Source organism: Cynocephalus volans, chromosome 10 (genome assembly GCF_027409185.1).
Source record: "Cynocephalus volans isolate mCynVol1 chromosome 10, mCynVol1.pri, whole genome shotgun sequence".
Taxonomy (NCBI): domain Eukaryota; kingdom Metazoa; phylum Chordata; class Mammalia; order Dermoptera; family Cynocephalidae; genus Cynocephalus; species Cynocephalus volans.
Window position 1 is genome coordinate 25,998,428 of NC_084469.1, and position 18,983 is coordinate 26,017,410.

Below are 18,983 nucleotides of genomic sequence, written 5' to 3' on the forward strand. Positions count from 1 at the left end.
GGAAAGCTGTGATTACCTAGACCGAGGGCAGCCAACCAGCAGCTTCAGTCGAAAAGGACCCAGCACAATTCAGAAGATCAAAGAGGCCCTGGGTTTCATGCGAAATCAGCATTTTGAGGTAGCACCTCGAGCTCTAGTGGCCCATTGTACAGAAATTCAGTTAGGGGATGAGGGAAAAGGTAGCTACTTAAGTCAGGTGGGGACCCCCCTTCCTCTGTCCTCAGAAGTAGTCCCTTGACCCAAGAAGTGTTGTGACCAACAGGTATCCAAGTGATCAATAGAACAGTGCTACTCTGTCCGCAACATTTTCTTCCCCCATTAGGGAGAGCACTGTGCCCTGGATGGGCCTTTGAGAGAAGCCAAGCTTCTGACTGTTGAATTTCCTGGAGCTGTTTATCCAGGAAATAATTGTCCTCTGGCAGAGGGGGTCCTTGCAGATCTTTCTTCTCTGGGTGACTGCAGTCTCCTTGCTACACTAGGTGCCTTTTATTGCTTTCTACCGAAAGGAGTATGTGGAGCCTGAGTTGCACATCAATGACCTGTGGAGGGTGTGGCAGTGGGATGAAAAGGTAATGTGGATCTGTAGCTTCCAAGGAGGTGGGAGCTGAGTTGGGCACCACTACGACCAGAGTACTACAAATCAGTCCCCCAGGGCTGTCAAGTTCTTCCACCAGGTCTCCTGGTAAGGAACAGAGCAGCCTTGGGTCTCCAGAGCTAAACACAATGTCTCATTCCCCACCCTACCCTGCCCTAGTGGACCCAGCTGAGGATCCGCAAAGAGAACCTAACGCGGCTGTTTGAGAAGATGCAGGCTTATCAGTACGAGCAAATCTCTGCTGACCCTGACAAACCTCTTGCTGATGGCATCCGGGCTCTGGACACCACTGACATGGAGAGGTAGCATGTGCAGGATTACTTCCTTTATGGGAAGCCCTCAGACCAAAGGCAGACCCCCAGGAGCAATGTTACCTTACAAAATTTGCAGTGCAGGTCCCCATCCCTTAGAAATGCAACATGTCAACACACCAAAAGTGATCTTTCTGCCAGGCAAATTTATGTATTTTTAAAAAGATGACCAGTAAGGGGATCTTAACCCTTGACTTGGTGTTGTCAGCACCATGCTCACGCAGTGAGCTAACCAGCCATCCCTATATGGGATCTGAACCCATGTCCTTGGTGTTATCAGCACCACACTCTCCCGAGTGAGCCACAGGCCGGCCCCAAACAGGCAAATTTATCTTAGTTGTACACATTGATATGTAAAGGACCTATTGACCAAAAAATGAACTGTTGGAAGGATTGGATATTCATAATTGCTGATCTGTAACTTCATTCCATATGGATTAAGCTTCGTGGAAAACCAAATTATAATCAGAGAGTAGCTTGGTGAGCCTGCAGTCAGAGTCAAGTGTGGGAGGGGAGCAGATGGTATTAATGGCCACCATCATGAAGCTGAGGAGGAGGAGGGACAAAGACTGTCTCAAGAACTTTGAACTTTGCTGCAGACATGCTGCCTTGTCTGCCTCTCCCTTTTTGCTTCCATTTCTAACAGCCACCAGTCACCATTTCTTTTTTTTTTTTTTTTTTTTTTTTGTGTGCCTTTTTCGTGACCAGTACTCAGCCAGTGAGTGCACCGGCCATTCCTATATAGGATCCGAACCTGCAGCGGGAGCGTCAGCTGCGCTCCCAGCGCCGCACTCTCCCGAGTGCGCCACGGGCTCGGCCCACCAGTCACCATTTCTGTTTGACCTATTTCTTTAAGATACCTTGGTTGCAGTTAAGTTATGGTCTGGGACTGTTGTGCGACTTTAATAATTGGAGAATACAGGTGCCTGCCCTAGTTGGGATCTTGCCTTCTGGGAACTGGACCTCTTGTAGCAAAACTGTGGTACATCCTTTCCTCAGTGACAACTGAGATCTTATGTCCCTTCCCTTCAGGCTTAAGGATGTACAATCAATGGATGAGCTGAAAGATGTGTACAACCATTTTCTCCTGTATTATGGTCGTGACATCCCCAAGATGCAGAATGCCGCAAAGGCTAGCCGTAAGAAGCTGAAGCGTGTAAGGGAAGAGGGAGATGAGGAAGGTGAGTGCTAGAAAAGGAAACCTGGGAGGATTGATGGCCATGGCATCTCCAAGGATGTTGTTGGCTGGGTGCCCTTTGGGGCTTCTCTACATGTGTCAGATCCTTGGGAGTGATTGGAAACTAGAGCACTAACTCTCCTCGTGTCTTCTTCTCAGGTGAAGGTGAGGAAGCAGAAGATGAGGAGCAGCGGGGGCCAGAGCTCAAGCAGGCCTCTCGCCGAGACATGTACACCATCTGCCAGAGCGCTGGGCTAGGTAAAATCTAGCTTCTTTGAGACCTAGGCATTCTAGCCTTGAGCAAGGGGAGTTACCCAGAAAGCAGACTGGTGGGTAGGAAGAGGAAAGGGTATCTGGGTCAGTCACTGATCCAGTCCTGAAGCAGCCTGCCACATGATCCCCATAAACACTTGCTCCCCCAACCCATCCCTGCCCCACAGTAATGGTCCAACCTCTCCCTAAATTTCCAAAGTAATGGGAAACTCTGACTTGGAGGAGAAAGTGCATCCTATCTATTTCTTCTGCCATGTAACAGCCGGGTCCTTTTCATGCATGGCCCCTTTAAAGTCTAGTGCCCAAAATTGCTACTTGAGACTCTGAAAGCCAAGAAGTTTGTCAGCCCAGCTGCTGCCTTGCCTTTTATTGTACTGTTTGCTTTAGATGGCCTGGCCAAAAAGTTTGGGCTTACTCCCGAGCAGTTTGGGGAGAACCTCCGGGACAGCTACCAGCGGCATGAGACAGAGCAATTCCCTGCAGAGCCCTTGGAGCTGGCCAAGGATTATATTTGCAGGTGGGCTTGCAGCAGGTGGCTGGCAGGGGGAAGAGCCTGAGGACCAAGACATCCTCATCCTGCAGCTTCACTGTTTTCCCTACAGCCAGTTCCCTACTCCAGAAGCCGTGCTGGAAGGTGCCCGCTACATGGTAGCCCTGCAGATTGCCCGTGAGCCCCTTGTCCGGCAGGTGTTGAGACAAACCTTCCAGGAGAGAGCCAAGCTAAATATAACCCCCACCAAGAAAGGTAGAAAGGTGAGCTGGGTGAAGGGCTGCGTCCAAGATGTGTCCCAGCTCTCTGTTTGATTGAACTGAGTGTCTTGCCTTCCACTTAGCTGAGCTGTCTGCCTGAGAACAGAGAGGCAGTCTTGTCTCCCAGGGCCATGGCCAGCCTATCCACAGGCTAATGATTTCCTCTTGATGTGTACAGGATGTGGATGAAGCCCACTATGCTTATTCCTTCAAGTACTTAAAGAATAAGCCTGTTAAGGAATTGAGAGATGACCAGTTCCTCAAGATGGGCCTGGCTGAAGATGAAGGGCTGCTGACCATTGATATCAGCATAGATATGAAGGGAGTGGAAGGGTAAGCAGAGCTTCGGGGTGGGGGCTCTTTGGGGAAGGCTTGATGAAGAGTCTGGTGGAGGGAAGGGTCCTTGGGAATGTGAACCACAGTTTCAGAATTCAGCAAGCCATTGTCCCTGGCTCCCTCACAGTGTTCATGGGCATTTCAGTATCCCCTTTTCTCCATCCCTGACACCATTGCTTTGTGTCTTTCCTCAGCTACGGCAACGACCAGACATATTTTGAAGAGATCAAACAGTTTTACTACCGAGATGAGTTCAGCCACCAGGTACAGGAGTGGAACCGGCAGCGTACCATGGCAATCGAACGAGCTTTACAGCAGTTCCTCTATGTGCAGATGGCCAAAGAGCTCAAAAATAAGCTGCTGGCCGAGGCCAAGGAATATGTCATAAAGGTGAGGAGAGAGAATTAAACAATCTTTAGTCATGATTTCCCCAAACTATAGCTGAGAGTAAAGAAACCCCTCAGTAGTAGTCCCATAACTAATGAAGAAACCCTGGGGGCAAGCAAAGCTTAGTGTGAGAGGGAGTGCAAGTAAGGTCACAGGAGTCACCTCCAAGACCTCTCTGCTCTAGGAGACTTGTCCCCACCCTCTCTCATTCATCCAAACATATTTTGTTTATTTCACTGTTTTCTGTGTACTCTCTTATTTCCAAAAGCAAGGTATGCCTTCAGGTTGTAAGCCTGCCAATGGCTAGGAACTTGTGCACATATGTGTACACACCCTTGCATATGTGAGCACACGTTTTTTTAGCACACTTTATGAGCTTGATGACCATAGTGTCTGCTGTGTCTCCTCCCCAGGCATGTAGCCGAAAGCTGTACAACTGGTTGAGGGTGGCACCTTACCGACCAGATCAGCAGGTAGAGGAAGACGATGACTTCATGGATGAGAACCAAGGAAAGGGCATTCGGGTCCTAGGCATTGCTTTCTCCTCAGCCAGGTAACAGCCTGTTCCTGCCTGCCTAGCATCATCTCTTACCTGTCTTCCTAACTTCACTCTTCTCTTATTCATAGCTTCATATTGCTGCTTACTGCACTTTTCTTTTTCTGTCTGGCTGGCAGAGACCACCCTGTGTTCTGTGCCCTGGTCAGTGGTGAAGGAGAAGTGACAGACTTCCTCCGGCTGCCCCATTTTACCAAACGGCGAACCGCATGGAGAGAGGAAGAGCGGGAAAAGAAGGCAAGTGGCTGGGACAGGAGTTACCAAGTGTACATCTGGGGTGCATCTTATAATTCAGTGGAGATATGTGTTTATAGTTTGAACAACATCTGGTTGCCGACTTCTTGTTTCCTGGGATAAGTCTCACTTCCATGGGCAGTAGATGGCACCCAAGTTGTCTGGTGCAGAATTTACTTCTGACTTGAGGCCAGTTCCTAGACCTCGTGTGCTTCTGCAGCTGCCTTTATTGCCTCTGTTCTTACCAGTATTTGGGTCAGACTGTTCCAAGAGTTGAAAGCCACTGAAGCGTTAAGCAACCTTTGCCCTGCTTTAGCCTTTGAGCGTCTCTTTTTCTAAGGAAGAAGGAGTTTGAATTCTCATCTGGTTTGTATACTTCTGAATTTTTTTATCCTAATGTTATCTTTCTGTTTTGTTGACAGAGCCCCTTTCTAAAAAGAACAACTTTTTAACAAACACCTATTAAGAAAAGAAATCTTGAAAAGGAGGTCACATTATCAGACTAGTCCTAATTATCAGGTAGTGGTTTGTGTAAATAAGACCCAAGTGCGTTTAGTTGACCACAACCCAAGTATAAGTCAGAAGCATAATAATCTTAGAAAATATTAACAGATATATAATACTCAAACCAGAGGTCTCGGTCTCCTTGTTTTGTGTTCCAGTTAGACAATGTGCGATGCATTGTGTCTAACATTGAGCTTCTATTTAAAAAGAGGCAAAGACTTTATTTAGGCACCTACCTCATTGGGCATGTGGTTATGCAGGAGGCCATCTGTACATAGCCTGATTGGATTAGGGTGATGACAGAGAGGTATTGAGTTCTTCTGCTTCTTACCAGTCATCTTAAAAAAAAAAAAAAAGTCTCATTATGAGTCTTACACTGTGTGCCGTTCTTTGTTCTTTTTTTTTTGGAAAGATGACCAGTAAGAGGATCTTAACCCTTGATTTGGTGTTGTCAGCACCACGCTCACCCAGTGAGCTAACCGGCCATCCCTATATGGGATCTGAACCCGTGGCCTTGGTGTTATCAGCACCGCACTCTCCCAAGTGAGCCACGGGCCAGCCCTTGTTCTTTTGTAACATTACTACCTCCCTCACTTTGTTATGCTCAGATTTTCAGCAAAAGTCACACCAGGATGAAATAGACGTCCACAAAAACTATACTAGGACATCCAGATGTGTGAGGTGTTGGAAATTAAGTCATAATGAACTATAGTTCGAACTGGGTATCTTTAAGCTAAAGAAGACTAAGGGGAACATACTTGCCATGTTGACCTTGTCAAAGGGCCCTCACCCAGAGGAGCAGGCAGCATGATTAAGCAGAGGCAGGATGGCTATCCATCTGTCAGGGATCAGGTAGAAATGGATCCTTGATGGCAACTTGGACCAGATATCCTCTGAAGACCCTTCCAGTTTTTACTGTTCTCTGGTCTTGAAAAATCTGGAACTACTTAAGAGAGAGAACTGCTTGAAATCTCCTTGTCCTCAGAGCCATTCAGCTGCAATTTTTTTTTGATCCAGGCTCAAGACATTGAAACCCTAAAGAAATTTCTTCTGAACAAGAAGCCTCATGTGGTTACAGTCTCAGGAGAGAACAGGTAGGGGCACCAGGGGATCAGACCAGGCCTGGTTTAAGGCTGTGACACAAAAGTCAATCTTATTGTTGAATCTGGCATATTCCCGTAACCGAGCAGGCATGTGCCTGTGTAGAACATTGATGATATCCCCTGAGCCCCTGGGGATGTTCCTCTTTGTCTTCAAAGCCCTTTCCTCACCCACCTCCCCTCCCCCATCCCATCCATGAGACTGTTCATCCCTAAAAATGTACCTACTGACCAATGCTTCTCATCCCACCAGGGACGCCCAGATGTTAATAGAGGATGTGAAGCGCATTGTGCATGAGCTGGACCAGGGTCAACAGCTGTCTTCTATTGGGGTGGAGCTGGTTGACAATGAGTTGGCCATTCTCTATATGAACAGCAAGAAGTCAGAGGTAATGCTAGAGTCCCAGCCCAGGCGAGTGCTGTCAATCCCAGAGAGATTTAATAGGGAAACAACGATCATCAGGTGTGCAGGACTGTACCTGTTACTTACTCATGCGGGGGTTTTCCATTTTGCCAGTTATGGTTCAGATTGGGAGCCCCAGAGATTAAATTGGTCCCAAGGGAAAGGGTCCTGGAGGAGAAGAGAAAGTGACTTCAAACAGAATTGTTTGGATTTCTCTTGATGTTGGAGCTCAGGGGACTTTAAGGCTTGCTGACCCTCTTTTGACTCCAGGCAGAGTTCCGGGATTACCCTCCAGTACTGAGACAGGCTGTCTCCCTGGCCCGACGCATCCAGGACCCTCTGATTGAATTTGCCCAGGTGTGCAGCTCTGATGAAGACATCCTGTGTCTCAAGTTTCACCCCTTGCAGGTGAGTAGATTTGATAGACAGGCTTAGGTGGGTGGAAAGAAACAAAACCTTATCACTGCCTGCTGTCTGTCAACAGGAGCATGTGGTGAAAGAGGAGCTGCTCAACGCCTTGTACTGTGAGTTTATCAACCGAGTCAATGAGGTCGGGGTTGATGTCAACCGTGCCATTGCCCACCCTTACAGCCAGGCCTTGATCCAGTATGTCTGTGGCCTGGGACCTCGAAAAGGGACCCACCTCCTAAAGGTAGGATTGGGTTTAAGCAGAAAATAAAGTTACCGTTTCATTGAGTATACTTTGTCAGTATGATTTGACAGGTCAGGAATACCAGGGTCAGAGAGGTAAAGTGACTTGTCCTGCATCACTCAGCTACTGAGAGTCAGAGTCTGACATCAGACACAGGTGGCCAAAGCTATGCTCTTCACTACTGTACTCTAGCAGTTAATGGAAAAGATAGCCACAAGCTGTGATTTAAAACAGATGGAGAAAGCAAAGGAATACTAGACACAAACCTCAGGATAGTGGGTTTTTCCCCCAGTTGGAAGAAAAAGGATTTCTGTTAGAGAGGGGAGCGTGTAGACAGTTTCAAAAATTTTGTAATATTCTTGAGCTTAAGATGGGTGAGGGCTGGCTGGTTGCTCAGTTGATTATAGTGTGATGCTGATAACACCAAGATCCAGAGTCAGTCCCTGTACCGGGCCATAAAAAACAAACAAACAAACAAAAATCCACAAAAGATGAGTGATGGGTACTTGAGTGTATATTTTATCACTAACTTTGAAACCATACATTAGTTATATACAGCCTTTGGTGGGTATAACATTGTTCATTAAAAAGATTGTTTTAGTGGTAGTGTGGTGTAGTACTCTGTTATGTATTACGTGGGGACAGAGTTCCTGTCATGGAGGGTTAAACAGAGGGTGGAAAGCAGGCAAGGGAGGCGAGGCCTGCTTACTGCCCTGGCTTACCCCAGCCCTCTCCCCTAGATCCTGAAGCAGAACAACACCCGACTCGAGAGCCGAACCCAGTTAGTCACAATGTGCCACATGGGTCCCAAAGTCTTCATGAATTGTGCTGGCTTCCTCAAGATCGACACAGCCTCCCTGGGGGACAGGTGATGCCCTCTGCCTAGATGGGCCAGGAGGAATTCCCTTGGGCTTTGCTTTGGGTTTTCAGGGGATTAGGGCTGCAAAGGAGGCCACAAACCATTTAAACTAGGAAATGTTTTATTGTCTATTTATCTATCTGTATATTTATTTATTTTGGTGGCTGGCTGGTACAAGGATCAAACCCTGTACCTTGGTTTTATCAGCACCACGCTCTAAGCAACTGAGCTAACCAGCCAGCCCTAGGAAAAGTTTTAGAGAAAAGGTAAAGAACCTTTATTCAGTCAAGAGCCCCTGACCTATGGAAAAGATCGGTTCAATTATGTGAAGTTTTCTTGTGTGTGAGAAAAACATAAAAAGAACCAACTTAGCTTATAAATTAAGGACAGAAAACACAAGATTTTGTTCAGTGAACACAGACATGTTTTGTTATTATGGTTTTTGTGGCCAGATAAGGGTGGGAAAAGCAGGGGCAGTATGGGGGTATGAAGAGAGAAGGAAGGGGAGAGAGATCTGGTATGTTTTTGAGATGATGTATTTGAGAGAAAGTTCTATTCACTTGGACTTTGGACTTCACTATTGACCTCTTCCTCTCCAGAAGTTATCAACTCAGTCTTTGGAGGATCTTTTCCACGGTCACATAGCTCCTCATTCAGTAATGGAAATCAGTGGGGAAATAGGCTTCAAGTTCTAAAACTTCATTTTCCACTCAGCTTTGCTGTAACACTCCACGAATAACATAGGTCCATGTGAGTGCACGGGCAAGACCAGCCTGGGAAGGCTTTATGGGGGAAAATACCTGTCAGCAAATTCTCAAAGGTCTTTTTCCCCCTTCTTGTTTTCTTTTGTAAGACTCTATAAGTTCATTATATAAAATTCAACATATAGAAATATTATGCAGAAAGTGAAAGTCCCCCATAATCCCACCCCCCAGAGATAACTACCATAACAATTTTATGTATACTACAGTTTTTCTAAATTTTATTTTTGCTATGCATTTACTAACTACCCATTTACTACAAAAATGGGATCATACGGTTCATAGTGTTTTGCAGTGCATTTTTCACCTATCAATATATCGTGCCCATCTTTCCATGTCAGCACACATAGATCTACCTCATTCTTTTAATGGCTGTATGGTATTCCATTGTATGGAGGTGCCCTACTTTATTTAACCAGTTCCCCATTGGTGGACATTGGGGTTGTTACTAGAAGCTTCCTGTTCTATATCCTGCTCCTTTTCTGCCTTTCCTCCAGCACTGACTCATACATTGAAGTTCTTGATGGTTCTCGCGTCCACCCTGAGACCTATGAGTGGGCCAGGAAGATGGCAGTGGATGCCTTGGAATATGATGAATCAGCTGAGGATGCTAATCCTGCAGGAGCCCTCGAAGAAATCTTGGAAAACCCAGAGCGACTCAAGGACCTGGACCTTGATGCCTTTGCGGAAGAACTGGAGAGGCAGGTGGGTAACAGTGTGGAAAAACCTATCCCAAGTGGACTATTTGGGAGGAGACCTGGGCAGCAGGTGTCCAGAGAAACCCCAATACTATTAGTGTGGCAGACTTGATCCTCTCCTCATGCTCTACTGCTTTTCTCAGGAAGTTTTCAGTCTGCTTGTTAAGGAGCCAGGGAAGTCTCAGAGATTGCGACTGTATTGTGAAGAGCGGTAGGGAGTTGGGAGGATGTCAGTACTAGAGTTTCCTTTTAGGCCCTCTTTCCTCCTTTCTTACAGTGCACATTTGCATTATCTGTTTTACACATAAGGGTTCCATGAAACATTTTAATTACAGAACAGAGTTAAGTCTGAAAACCTTTAGTAAACGTTGAAAAGAAAGAAAAGAAGACCTAACAGGAGCCAACTGGCTTACTCCTTTCATTGAAATGCCCGACGGCTCGGGTTGGGGAGTAGTTGTAAGGCTCTTCTTGATGGGCTTCTTCCCCAGGGCTATGGTGACAAACACATCACACTGTACGACATCCGGGCAGAGCTGAGCTGTAGGTATAAGGACCTCCGGACAGCCTACCGCTCTCCAAACACAGAGGAGATCTTCAATATGTTAACCAAAGAAACACCAGAGACCTTCTACATTGGTAAATTCTGGGACAGTTTTTTTAGTTGTGGGGCGGGGGTACATTTACTATATATGTTGAAACCAAGCAGTGATTGCAAAAGAACAAAGTAGTTTGTACTTTAGGTGAGGAAGACCAGGGGAACTTTTAAAAAGATTGTAGAGCTCTGGACTGGAAGTCAGAACTGAGTTCATGGTCAAATTATCCTTCTCACCTGCTGTGGGATCTTCGTGGAGTAACTCTTATAAGCCTCATTTTCCCCTGTCATCCAGTCGGGAAGATCTCCCTTATCAAGGATGGGAAGGAAATCAGTGGAGATGCTATAAAATAGGTGTTTTGTCACTAAAAGGTGGGTAGGAAGGAATCAGCTCTCCAGTTCTCTTAGCCTGTTCCCTGTTCTCTTCTTCCCTTGCCTGTCCTCTTCTCCCCTTCCTCCAGGAAAGCTTATCATCTGCAATGTCACTGGCATTGCCCACAGGCGTCCACAGGGTGAGAGCTATGACCAGGCAATCCGCAACGATGAGACAGGACTATGGCAGTGCCCCTTCTGTCAGCAGGACAATTTCCCTGAACTGAGTGAGGTATGTGCTGCAGTGATATCGTGGTCAGTGAATTTCCTTGACTGAGTGGTCTCAGTGCCCTGAAAGAAATCAGAAATGGGGATATTTAGATCATGCTCTCACCATACTTGTTTAGTACAGTGAAGGGAGAGGGATAGAACACATGCAGGTTTTAACATGAAGTCTCTCCTTGTGCTGCTAAGAAGTTACCTGTATGCTTGCTTTTATCTGGTTCAGTTACCTTAGCCCATAACCCATGTTTCCCATTCTCTGGAAGTCTAGCTGCACCAGATTAGGGAAGTGGGGATATGCACTTCTTGTCTGCAGGCTAGGCTAGGCAGTATCCGTGTACATGCTCTTTAAAAGGTATCTTTAGGCTCCCTTCAGTTTTTACATTCACCGTATACTTTAATTTTTTCTCACATTCTTCTAGACATCATCTGCCTTTTTGATGGTCAGAAGTCATTTAAGCCACCCTAAAAGCTTTTTCTGGGTCTTCACATGTTATTAGGAAGATTGTAAAAAAGAGACAGTTTCTCAGTTTTACCCAGTAGAAGAAACTGATGTGATTTGTCTAGGACATCAGAAAGCCAAGGGGTGCCTCACTCACTATGATGAGTTGTTCTGAGAAGGCTCACATAAATACTTCCTATGCTCACTGGGGCAAAACAATATGGGAAGGGCCTCATTTGCAGCTAGAGAGAGCTAGGTTAGATGAACATAAAAGATTCTTCCAATGGCCAGTGTTGACAGACGTCAGCTGTGAGTCCAGGAACATTGTGGATGTGTAAATTCTATCTTAGCAGATGGCTGAGTTGTGTTTTCAGACCTTGGCACCGGGTGTCAATGGTAAAATAAATCACAACATCCTTGGCAGCTATTTCTGAATGTGTTCTCTCTAGTATTTTAATGATCAAGCTTCTCTCCTTGTTCCCTCTTCAGGTCTGGAACCATTTTGACAGCGGTTCATGCCCAGGCCAGGCCATCGGTGTCAAAACACGGCTTGACAATGGTGTCACTGGCTTCATTCCCACCAAATTCCTCAGTGACAAAGTGGTAAAGCGGCCTGAGGAACGAGTGAAGGTAGATGAATGACTGGCCTAAGGTTGTAGGGCAATTTTCAGCTGCCCAAATTCAGCTCTCTTTAACTCTGGGCTGTCCCACCAGAAGTTAGGCACTGTTCCCAGTGGCTCCTAGTGGGGAGAGAGTTTCAGGGAGGATTTATTACTGGTTGAAAGATGTTAGGGTGAGAAGCATCTGAATGAGCAGCAGCTTTTGTTCACTGCCTTTGTGAAATGTCAGCAAGTTGCCAGCCCATTGGGAAAGGGCTTGCTCTTACTGTGTAGGAAGCTGCAGTTTAATCCGGGAAGCAGGGCCCAGCATTACATTGTACGAGGCAGAAAGGCTCTGTCTGTTCTCCCAAGGCTAGGTTTTATTGCTCTAGGAGAAGGAAAAGAATGTATGGCACAGCTGCTGTGCACAGAGAGCTCTGGGGTTCTGCAGGCAGACCCAGATGACACAGAAGGAACCTTCAAGTAGTCTAGCCATAAGAGGGTTGGGAATAAATCTCTTAAGCTTCCTTTCTGTTTTCATATTCTCCCGCCATAGCTGTCATTTATTATACACCCACTAGATACCAGCACTTGACATTGACATATGTTGGCTGTAATCTCACAATCTAATGAGGAACGAAATATTATTTTCTTTTTTCAGAGAAATTCAAGTGTCTTTTCTAGGATCACCCAGAAGTTAGTGACATGGCTGGTACCAGATCTGTCAAATTATCTGGTTCTAAGTGTTGTGAACCCCTGAGAGCTGTGGACTTAAGGAGGGCTGGAAAAGATGTTTAAATGAACATCTTTCATAAATGAACCTAGGGAGATTTTGCAAAGGAGGAGAGCCGTGCAGTGACCGGTTTTTGCTACTCTTTAGTCAGAAGGGCTCGAGGCAGGGGTAAGATACAGAAAACAGCTATTATTTTGCTTCCCCTCTACAAAGGGTAGCCAGCCTGTGATCGTACCCTGGGAGCAGTAACTAGGCAACTTCATGGGAGAAGGGAAGAATGCCAGTGACAGGGTGGATCCCAACAGGCTCCAGTTGGTTTTCCTAGGCATGGCCTGGAGTCTGCAAGTTAGACTCAACCCCAACTACTCATAGTCTGCCATTTAGTAGCTGGCTGGATTTGGGCAAGTCATTCTACCCTTCTGCCTCAACTTTGGTTTTCTTATATGTGAAATAGGGCACCGGGCTAGATAATCTTTGTCCCTTCCAGCTCAAATGTTCTATGGATCTAGGTGGGAATGACTGTTCACTGCCGCATCATGAAGATTGATATTGAGAAGTTCAGTGCAGACCTGACCTGTCGCACCTCAGACCTCATGGACAGGAACAATGAGTGGAAACTGCCCAAGGACACCTACTATGACTTTGATGCTGAAGCAGCTGACCACAAACAGGAGGAGGACATGAAGCGGAAGCAGCAGCGGACCAGTGAGTGTGCCCACCACCTTTCCTGTGCATCCTGAATCTTGGCAGCTCTCCCAGTGGGAGTGGGTGCTCACCTTTCAGCTGCTGAGGCTGGAGATGTCATGAAAGGGAGTCATGGGTAGGGCTGGAACCGGGGTCTCTTGAGTCACATTTTGTGTGCTAATGTGTTGTGACTCTTAAAGCTTCATTCTCTCAGCATCTTAGGAACCCAGGTTAACACATCCTTCACATCACAGAAGCTAGGCCCAGAGAGGGTGAAAGAATATCAGAATCCCATACTGGGTTAGAAATTAAGCCCTGGTATGTCCCATTGCTGTCAACTCCTAGCCCCCATCACCTGATTTGTTCTTTCCTGCCCTCTTCAGCATACATCAAGCGAGTAATCGCACACCCATCCTTCCATAATATCAACTTCAAGCAAGCAGAAAAGATGATGGAAACCATGGACCAGGGTGATGTGATCATCCGCCCAAGCAGCAAGGGCGAGAATCACCTGACAGTGACCTGGAAAGTCAGTGACGGCATCTACCAGCACGTGGATGTGCGGGAGGAAGGCAAGGAAAATGCCTTCAGCCTGGGAGCCACTCTGTGGATCAACAGTGAGGTGAGAGTTGGTACCTGCCCACCTCCCATCCCTACTCCTGGCCTCTGTCACCTGACATTAGTAACTTCTGTGCATTGTTTTTATTTTAGCTGTGCAGGGCAACAAAACAGGAGGTGCTTTGTGGAATGAGTTGTTTGATATCAATTGTGTATATTTTGCCCCCTCCTTCCCTGTCCTCCAAATCTTAAAATAGACTGCCTGTAGAGAACCATTGGAGGAAGAGGAGAAAATACACAAATATCACGTTTCTCTTTCCTATTTTCAGTGAAGAGAAATCTGGTGAAGTTCCCTTTTGTCCCCTGTAAGCTAATATGTCTGGCCATGACTCAGACAGATGGTTAAATTGAGGGGACTGTGCAGTGGAGTGAGGCTTCAGCAGGACTGGGACGCCCACCCCCTCCCACAGTTTCTTTCTTCAGGGTGCATTTGTTGAAGGGTCAGGAGTCTCAGCTCTGGATATGACACATGAGGCCTTTGCCTTCCTCCCACAGGAATTTGAAGACTTGGATGAGATTGTTGCCCGCTATGTCCAGCCCATGGCATCCTTTGCCCGGGACCTTTTGAACCACAAGTATTACCAGGACTGCAGCGGTGGGGACCGCAAGGTGAGCCCAGTGCCCTCTGAGGGATGACACCTTCCAGTCACCTAAGGATGTATGCTTTCCCTTCAGTGTAGGGGATGCTCAGGTGGTGAAGGAAGTGTACATCATGCGTGCGCCAGACATTGTATACCAAGCATGCTGCTATCCCAACCTCTCCCCCTCATTCTACCCCCAGAAATTAGAGGAGCTGCTCATCAAAACTAAGAAGGAGAAGCCCACCTTCATCCCTTATTTCATCTGTGCCTGCAAGGAACTGCCCGGCAAGTTCCTACTGGGATACCAGCCCCGGGGTAAACCCAGGTGAGCACTGGTGCTGAGAAGGTGCTGCCGCTGGGGTCCACAGACAGGCTAGAGGGAAGTAGAGCCCAGAGCAGTGCCCTCTCTGGCTCTCCTTGACTGCCTTTCTCCTCTTAGAACAGAGGTGGAGGTTGGAGGTGGGGAAAGAGGGTGATGATTTAGAGGCAGGAGGCAAAGATTCACATAAGAAGGGCACTTTCATCAACACTGAAAAAAGAGTTCCTTCACCTCATCTCCCTCCCAAGGAGTGATAAATATCCCAGACTCTCCACCCGAGTGGCAAAGATTGGGGGCCAGCACACTGGTAGACACCTTTCTACACTCTGCCTCACCCTCACCAGGCCTCAGCACGTGGTGGCTCCCTCTTGCTGTAGTGTGCTAGCTAGCTCCTCTGCCCGGGCTGAGAGGTCAGGAGACTATCTCCTTTTACTCTGCCGCATCTCCTGTTCTGCTCCCGTCTGTGCTTGACTGACAGGCTGGCCTTCCTGTGTAACCTAGAGGGTAGAGTCAGATTTCCTTAGGCCTGCTTTCTCTGTGTCAGTTACAGACACCCCAGTCTTCTCTGCCTCAGCCCTGCCCCACCCTCCCATTAGCCCTTGGCCATAGCGTTAAGTGTTTTTGCTTTTATCCCTGTAATGACTACACGCGGCGCATAGCTTAAACTCTTGGTAGGGGCTCAGTGATCAGATGATGAGAAGCCCTGGACTCCGGATCCTGCGCCATCTTGGGTACATCTGGAATATTGTGCTCACATTTAAGAAAAACCTTTCTGACTCACCAGCATGCTTCCAGAGGATGGCAGCCAGGGCTGTGTGGGGGCTGGAAACTGTCTCATGAGAAACAGTTAAGCAAGGGAACCTTTAATCGGGAGCGGACTCAACGTTAGCTTCCCATGGAAAGGAGCACAGACTCTCCTTGTGGGACAGAATTAACACTTGTAGGATGTGGGTTTCAGCTCAGTATAAGCGAGAACTTTGCAGTACTAAGCATTGTCTGCTGGCTGTTGATAGCTATCCTTTACTGAGCACAGCTCTCCTTTAGGTTTCGTGGTAAGTGTACACTGTCTCATTTAATCCTCACACCCACCCTATAGATTTAAGTTCTGTTTCCTTCATTTTACAAGTGAAGCAGAGACTTAGGTTTAGTATCTGGTGCAGAGTCACATAGGTGATGAATGGCAGAGCTAAAACTAGAACTAGAACTGGATCTGAACCCAGAGCCCACCCTCTTAACCACTCCCTGCTGCTCTCAGAAGGGATGAATAAGGGCAAACTAACTACCTTCCAGGGGCGCTGCAGAAAGACCCCTGCTTACAGGGAGTTGTGCTGTGCTGCCGTGACATCCTGTGACCTCTGGTCTCCTCCTCACCTGCAGCACACTGCCTTCAGTCTGCAGTGCAGTGTGGTGCCACAGCCTCCAGCAAGCCTTCTTCTGGCAGCCCGAATGCAGCACACAGGGGCCATGACTCCTTGGCCTTGACTGTGCTCAGCCGTGTGCTGCACTGCTCCCCTTTGGAGTGCAGCCTCCCTTCACAGGGCCAGGGACTGGCTCTGCCATCTCTCCTTTCCCCCAGCACCCAGCATGGCTACTTCACATGGTGGACATCTCTTCTGGTCGCTCTCTCACAGCTGGCCCCACATGATATCTGATGCATGTTTCCTTCTAAAATCCCAGGATAGAATATGTAACAGTGACTCCAGAAGGATTCCGGTACCGGGGCCAAATTTTCCCAACTGTGAATGGACTCTTCAGGTGGTTTAAGGATCATTACCAGGATCCTGTACCAGGTGAGTTCTAGTCTCCTCTGACTTCTCGGGTGTGACTAGAGGGACACCGAGGGCCTGACTCAAAGTAATCAGTGGCCTCTGGGAAAGTGGGTGAGGTGTGGGCTGTCATTGCAGCTATCTTCCTCCTACCCCAGCATCAGGGAGGGCCTCCACCCACCGTGTCCGTATGGCTTCTCTTCCTCCCTCCACCTATCTCAGTACTTCTTCCAGCCCCCTGAATTGGGAAACCAGAAATAGGTTTCTGGAGGAACAGAACTAACTCTATCCATTTCCTATAGGCATCACCCCCAGTAGCAGCAGCAGGACCCGGACACCTGCCTCTATCAATGCTACCCCAGCCAACATCAATCTTGCAGGTAAGGAGCTTGGGCCTGGGACTGGGGGTGGGAGGGATGGAGCCAAAGGGACTTTCACCTCTCACACGTCCATCCCCTCCTCTGTGTGCTTACAGATCTGACACGGGCTGTGAACGCCCTGCCCCAGAACATGACTTCACAGATGTTCAGTGCCATTGCTGCCGTGACAGGCCAAGGACAGAACCCTAATGCCACCCCAGCCCAGTGGGCCTCCAGTCAATATGGCTATGGCGGCAGTGGAGGGGGCAGCAGCGCTTACCATGTAAGTGACTGGGAAAGGAGGCTCCCTGTGCAGGGTGGGAAGGAGGGAAAGGAAACGTCATCCTTTACCAACCCATGTCCCATAGATTGGCCTCTGGCAGTGCCCATCGCAAGGGGCTTCATCTGCATAGATGGGGCTGCCACAGCCGTAGGAACTATTTCCAACAGATGTTCTTTTTCTTTAGGCCATTTGAGAGGGAAGGGAATAGAGAGGGCCTGACCTTTCCAGAGTCCTTTGGGATCTTTGGAATCCTAAAGGCACTAGAACACTGGTCAGGACCAGTGGGCCCTATCGTGTGCCAGGTGTCGTCCCACTGGCCTCCCTCTGCTACTCAGAACCACAGGCTGCTCAGGTGTCAGCTGGAAAGCTCTGTGCTGAACCCACCCTTGCAGCCTTCCAGAAGTTCACAGCAAAGCCAAACAGGCCCCAAACCTGTCTCCACTTAACTGTTCATGCCTCTCCAGGTGTTCCCAACACCAGCCCAGCAGCCAGTGGCCACACCACTTATGACCCCCAGCTACTCCTACACAACCCCAAGCCAGCCCATCACCACACCGCAGTACCACCAACTACAGGCCAGCACCACCCCACAGTCTGCCCAGGCCCAGCCCCAGCCCTCCTCCAGCTCCCGGCAACGGCAGCAGCAGCCAAAGTAAGTATGTAGATGGGAGCGCAGAGCAGGTTTTTAGTAGGGGCTTAGCATAAGCAGGTGCTCCAGATCTTCTGAGAGCCATGACCCACGTGGTGTCCCCAGGGGCACTGGTTTCTGGGGGAGAACAGGATAAGGCAGTGTGGCAGCTGGCCACTGCTTCTTCTACCTCAGCCAGCAGAGGGGCTGCTGCCCAGAGGTGTGAGGTCCCTTTCTGCAAGGGTGAGCGCTCACCAGTGATTGGTGGGAAGGCTTCCTTCTATTGAGCCTCTGGAGAGTCCCAGTCTCAGACAATTTCTTCCCCCTCCCAGGTCCAACAGCCATGCAGCCATCGACTGGGGGAAGATGGCAGAGCAGTGGCTGCAGGAGAAGGAGGCAGAACGGCGGAAACAGAAGCAGCGGTTGACACCTCGGCCCTCCCCCAGCCCCATGATCGAGAGCACCCCTATGTCCATTGCTGGCGATGCCACCCCACTCCTGGACGAGATGGATCGGTAGGGGGCCTGCTCCTCGAACTCTGGTTACCTCTGAGGCTGCAAGAGGACTGGCCGCCCACTGCCTCACTCCCTGCCCCTCCTTTTCTGTCCATAAAGTGGCGTGGAGTGACATTCTCTTTGGTGGTCACCCTGGATGGTGACAGGCTGGATAGCCTTGCGAACTTGAGCTCAGTGTCCGCCAGGCAACAATTCTCCCACTCCAGACCCTCACCGACCATCTTTCCTGGGATCAGGCTAGGAGGGAGTGTGGTGGGGAGGACGAGAGGGTGAAGCGAATGAGTGGTGCAGTTGCGTGTTCTACTCCCTCCAAGCCATCTTGAGCTTCTGCCCTCATCTGACTCTGGGCTGTGACCGCGGCACCAAGCTCAGCACGTGAGTCTCCCTGGCTCTCCTGGGGAGAGGGATGCTATTTATTCACTTTGGGGCAGTAGGGAAGGTATTTCTGACCCTGATGCCAACAGCTTGGGTGGCTGTCAAAGCAGGATTGCAGGGGACATAGGTGGGCAGCAGTAACCTGCCCAGCCCCTGCCTGGCTGTCCTCCCCTACCTGCTGCCGCCGCTGCTTCCTGCCTGTCATTTGAATAAAGTGTTTCTACAGAGCTCTTGCCAAAACCTCTCTCTCCAACTCTCCGGCTCTTTGAGAGGGGGCTTTCAAAGCAGCATTTAACTCT

General features: G+C 48.5%; 1 protein-coding gene across 1 annotated transcript in view; it reads left to right on the forward strand.

Annotated features, from left to right (window-relative positions):
* Positions 1-18,924, forward strand: part of SUPT6H (SPT6 homolog, histone chaperone and transcription elongation factor) — a 33,407-nt gene extending 14,483 nt beyond the window's left edge. Inside the window, exons 9-37 of the mRNA XM_063109167.1 lie at positions 2-118; positions 480-569; positions 755-897; positions 1,939-2,087; positions 2,243-2,341; positions 2,744-2,873; positions 2,959-3,109; positions 3,285-3,439; positions 3,637-3,832; positions 4,243-4,382; positions 4,505-4,622; positions 6,141-6,217; positions 6,477-6,612; positions 6,897-7,034; positions 7,111-7,278; positions 8,019-8,146; positions 9,396-9,603; positions 10,085-10,232; positions 10,650-10,792; positions 11,714-11,854; positions 13,066-13,261; positions 13,624-13,862; positions 14,354-14,467; positions 14,640-14,764; positions 16,436-16,548; positions 16,827-16,904; positions 17,000-17,166; positions 17,631-17,818; positions 18,127-18,924. Of these exons, the coding sequence (XP_062965237.1) occupies positions 2-118; positions 480-569; positions 755-897; positions 1,939-2,087; positions 2,243-2,341; positions 2,744-2,873; positions 2,959-3,109; positions 3,285-3,439; positions 3,637-3,832; positions 4,243-4,382; positions 4,505-4,622; positions 6,141-6,217; positions 6,477-6,612; positions 6,897-7,034; positions 7,111-7,278; positions 8,019-8,146; positions 9,396-9,603; positions 10,085-10,232; positions 10,650-10,792; positions 11,714-11,854; positions 13,066-13,261; positions 13,624-13,862; positions 14,354-14,467; positions 14,640-14,764; positions 16,436-16,548; positions 16,827-16,904; positions 17,000-17,166; positions 17,631-17,818; positions 18,127-18,313 (4,182 nt within the window). The 3' untranslated portion in view covers positions 18,314-18,924. The remainder of the gene's footprint in view (position 1; positions 119-479; positions 570-754; positions 898-1,938; positions 2,088-2,242; positions 2,342-2,743; positions 2,874-2,958; positions 3,110-3,284; positions 3,440-3,636; positions 3,833-4,242; positions 4,383-4,504; positions 4,623-6,140; positions 6,218-6,476; positions 6,613-6,896; positions 7,035-7,110; positions 7,279-8,018; positions 8,147-9,395; positions 9,604-10,084; positions 10,233-10,649; positions 10,793-11,713; positions 11,855-13,065; positions 13,262-13,623; positions 13,863-14,353; positions 14,468-14,639; positions 14,765-16,435; positions 16,549-16,826; positions 16,905-16,999; positions 17,167-17,630; positions 17,819-18,126) is intronic.
* Positions 18,925-18,983: the final 59 nt, after the last annotated feature.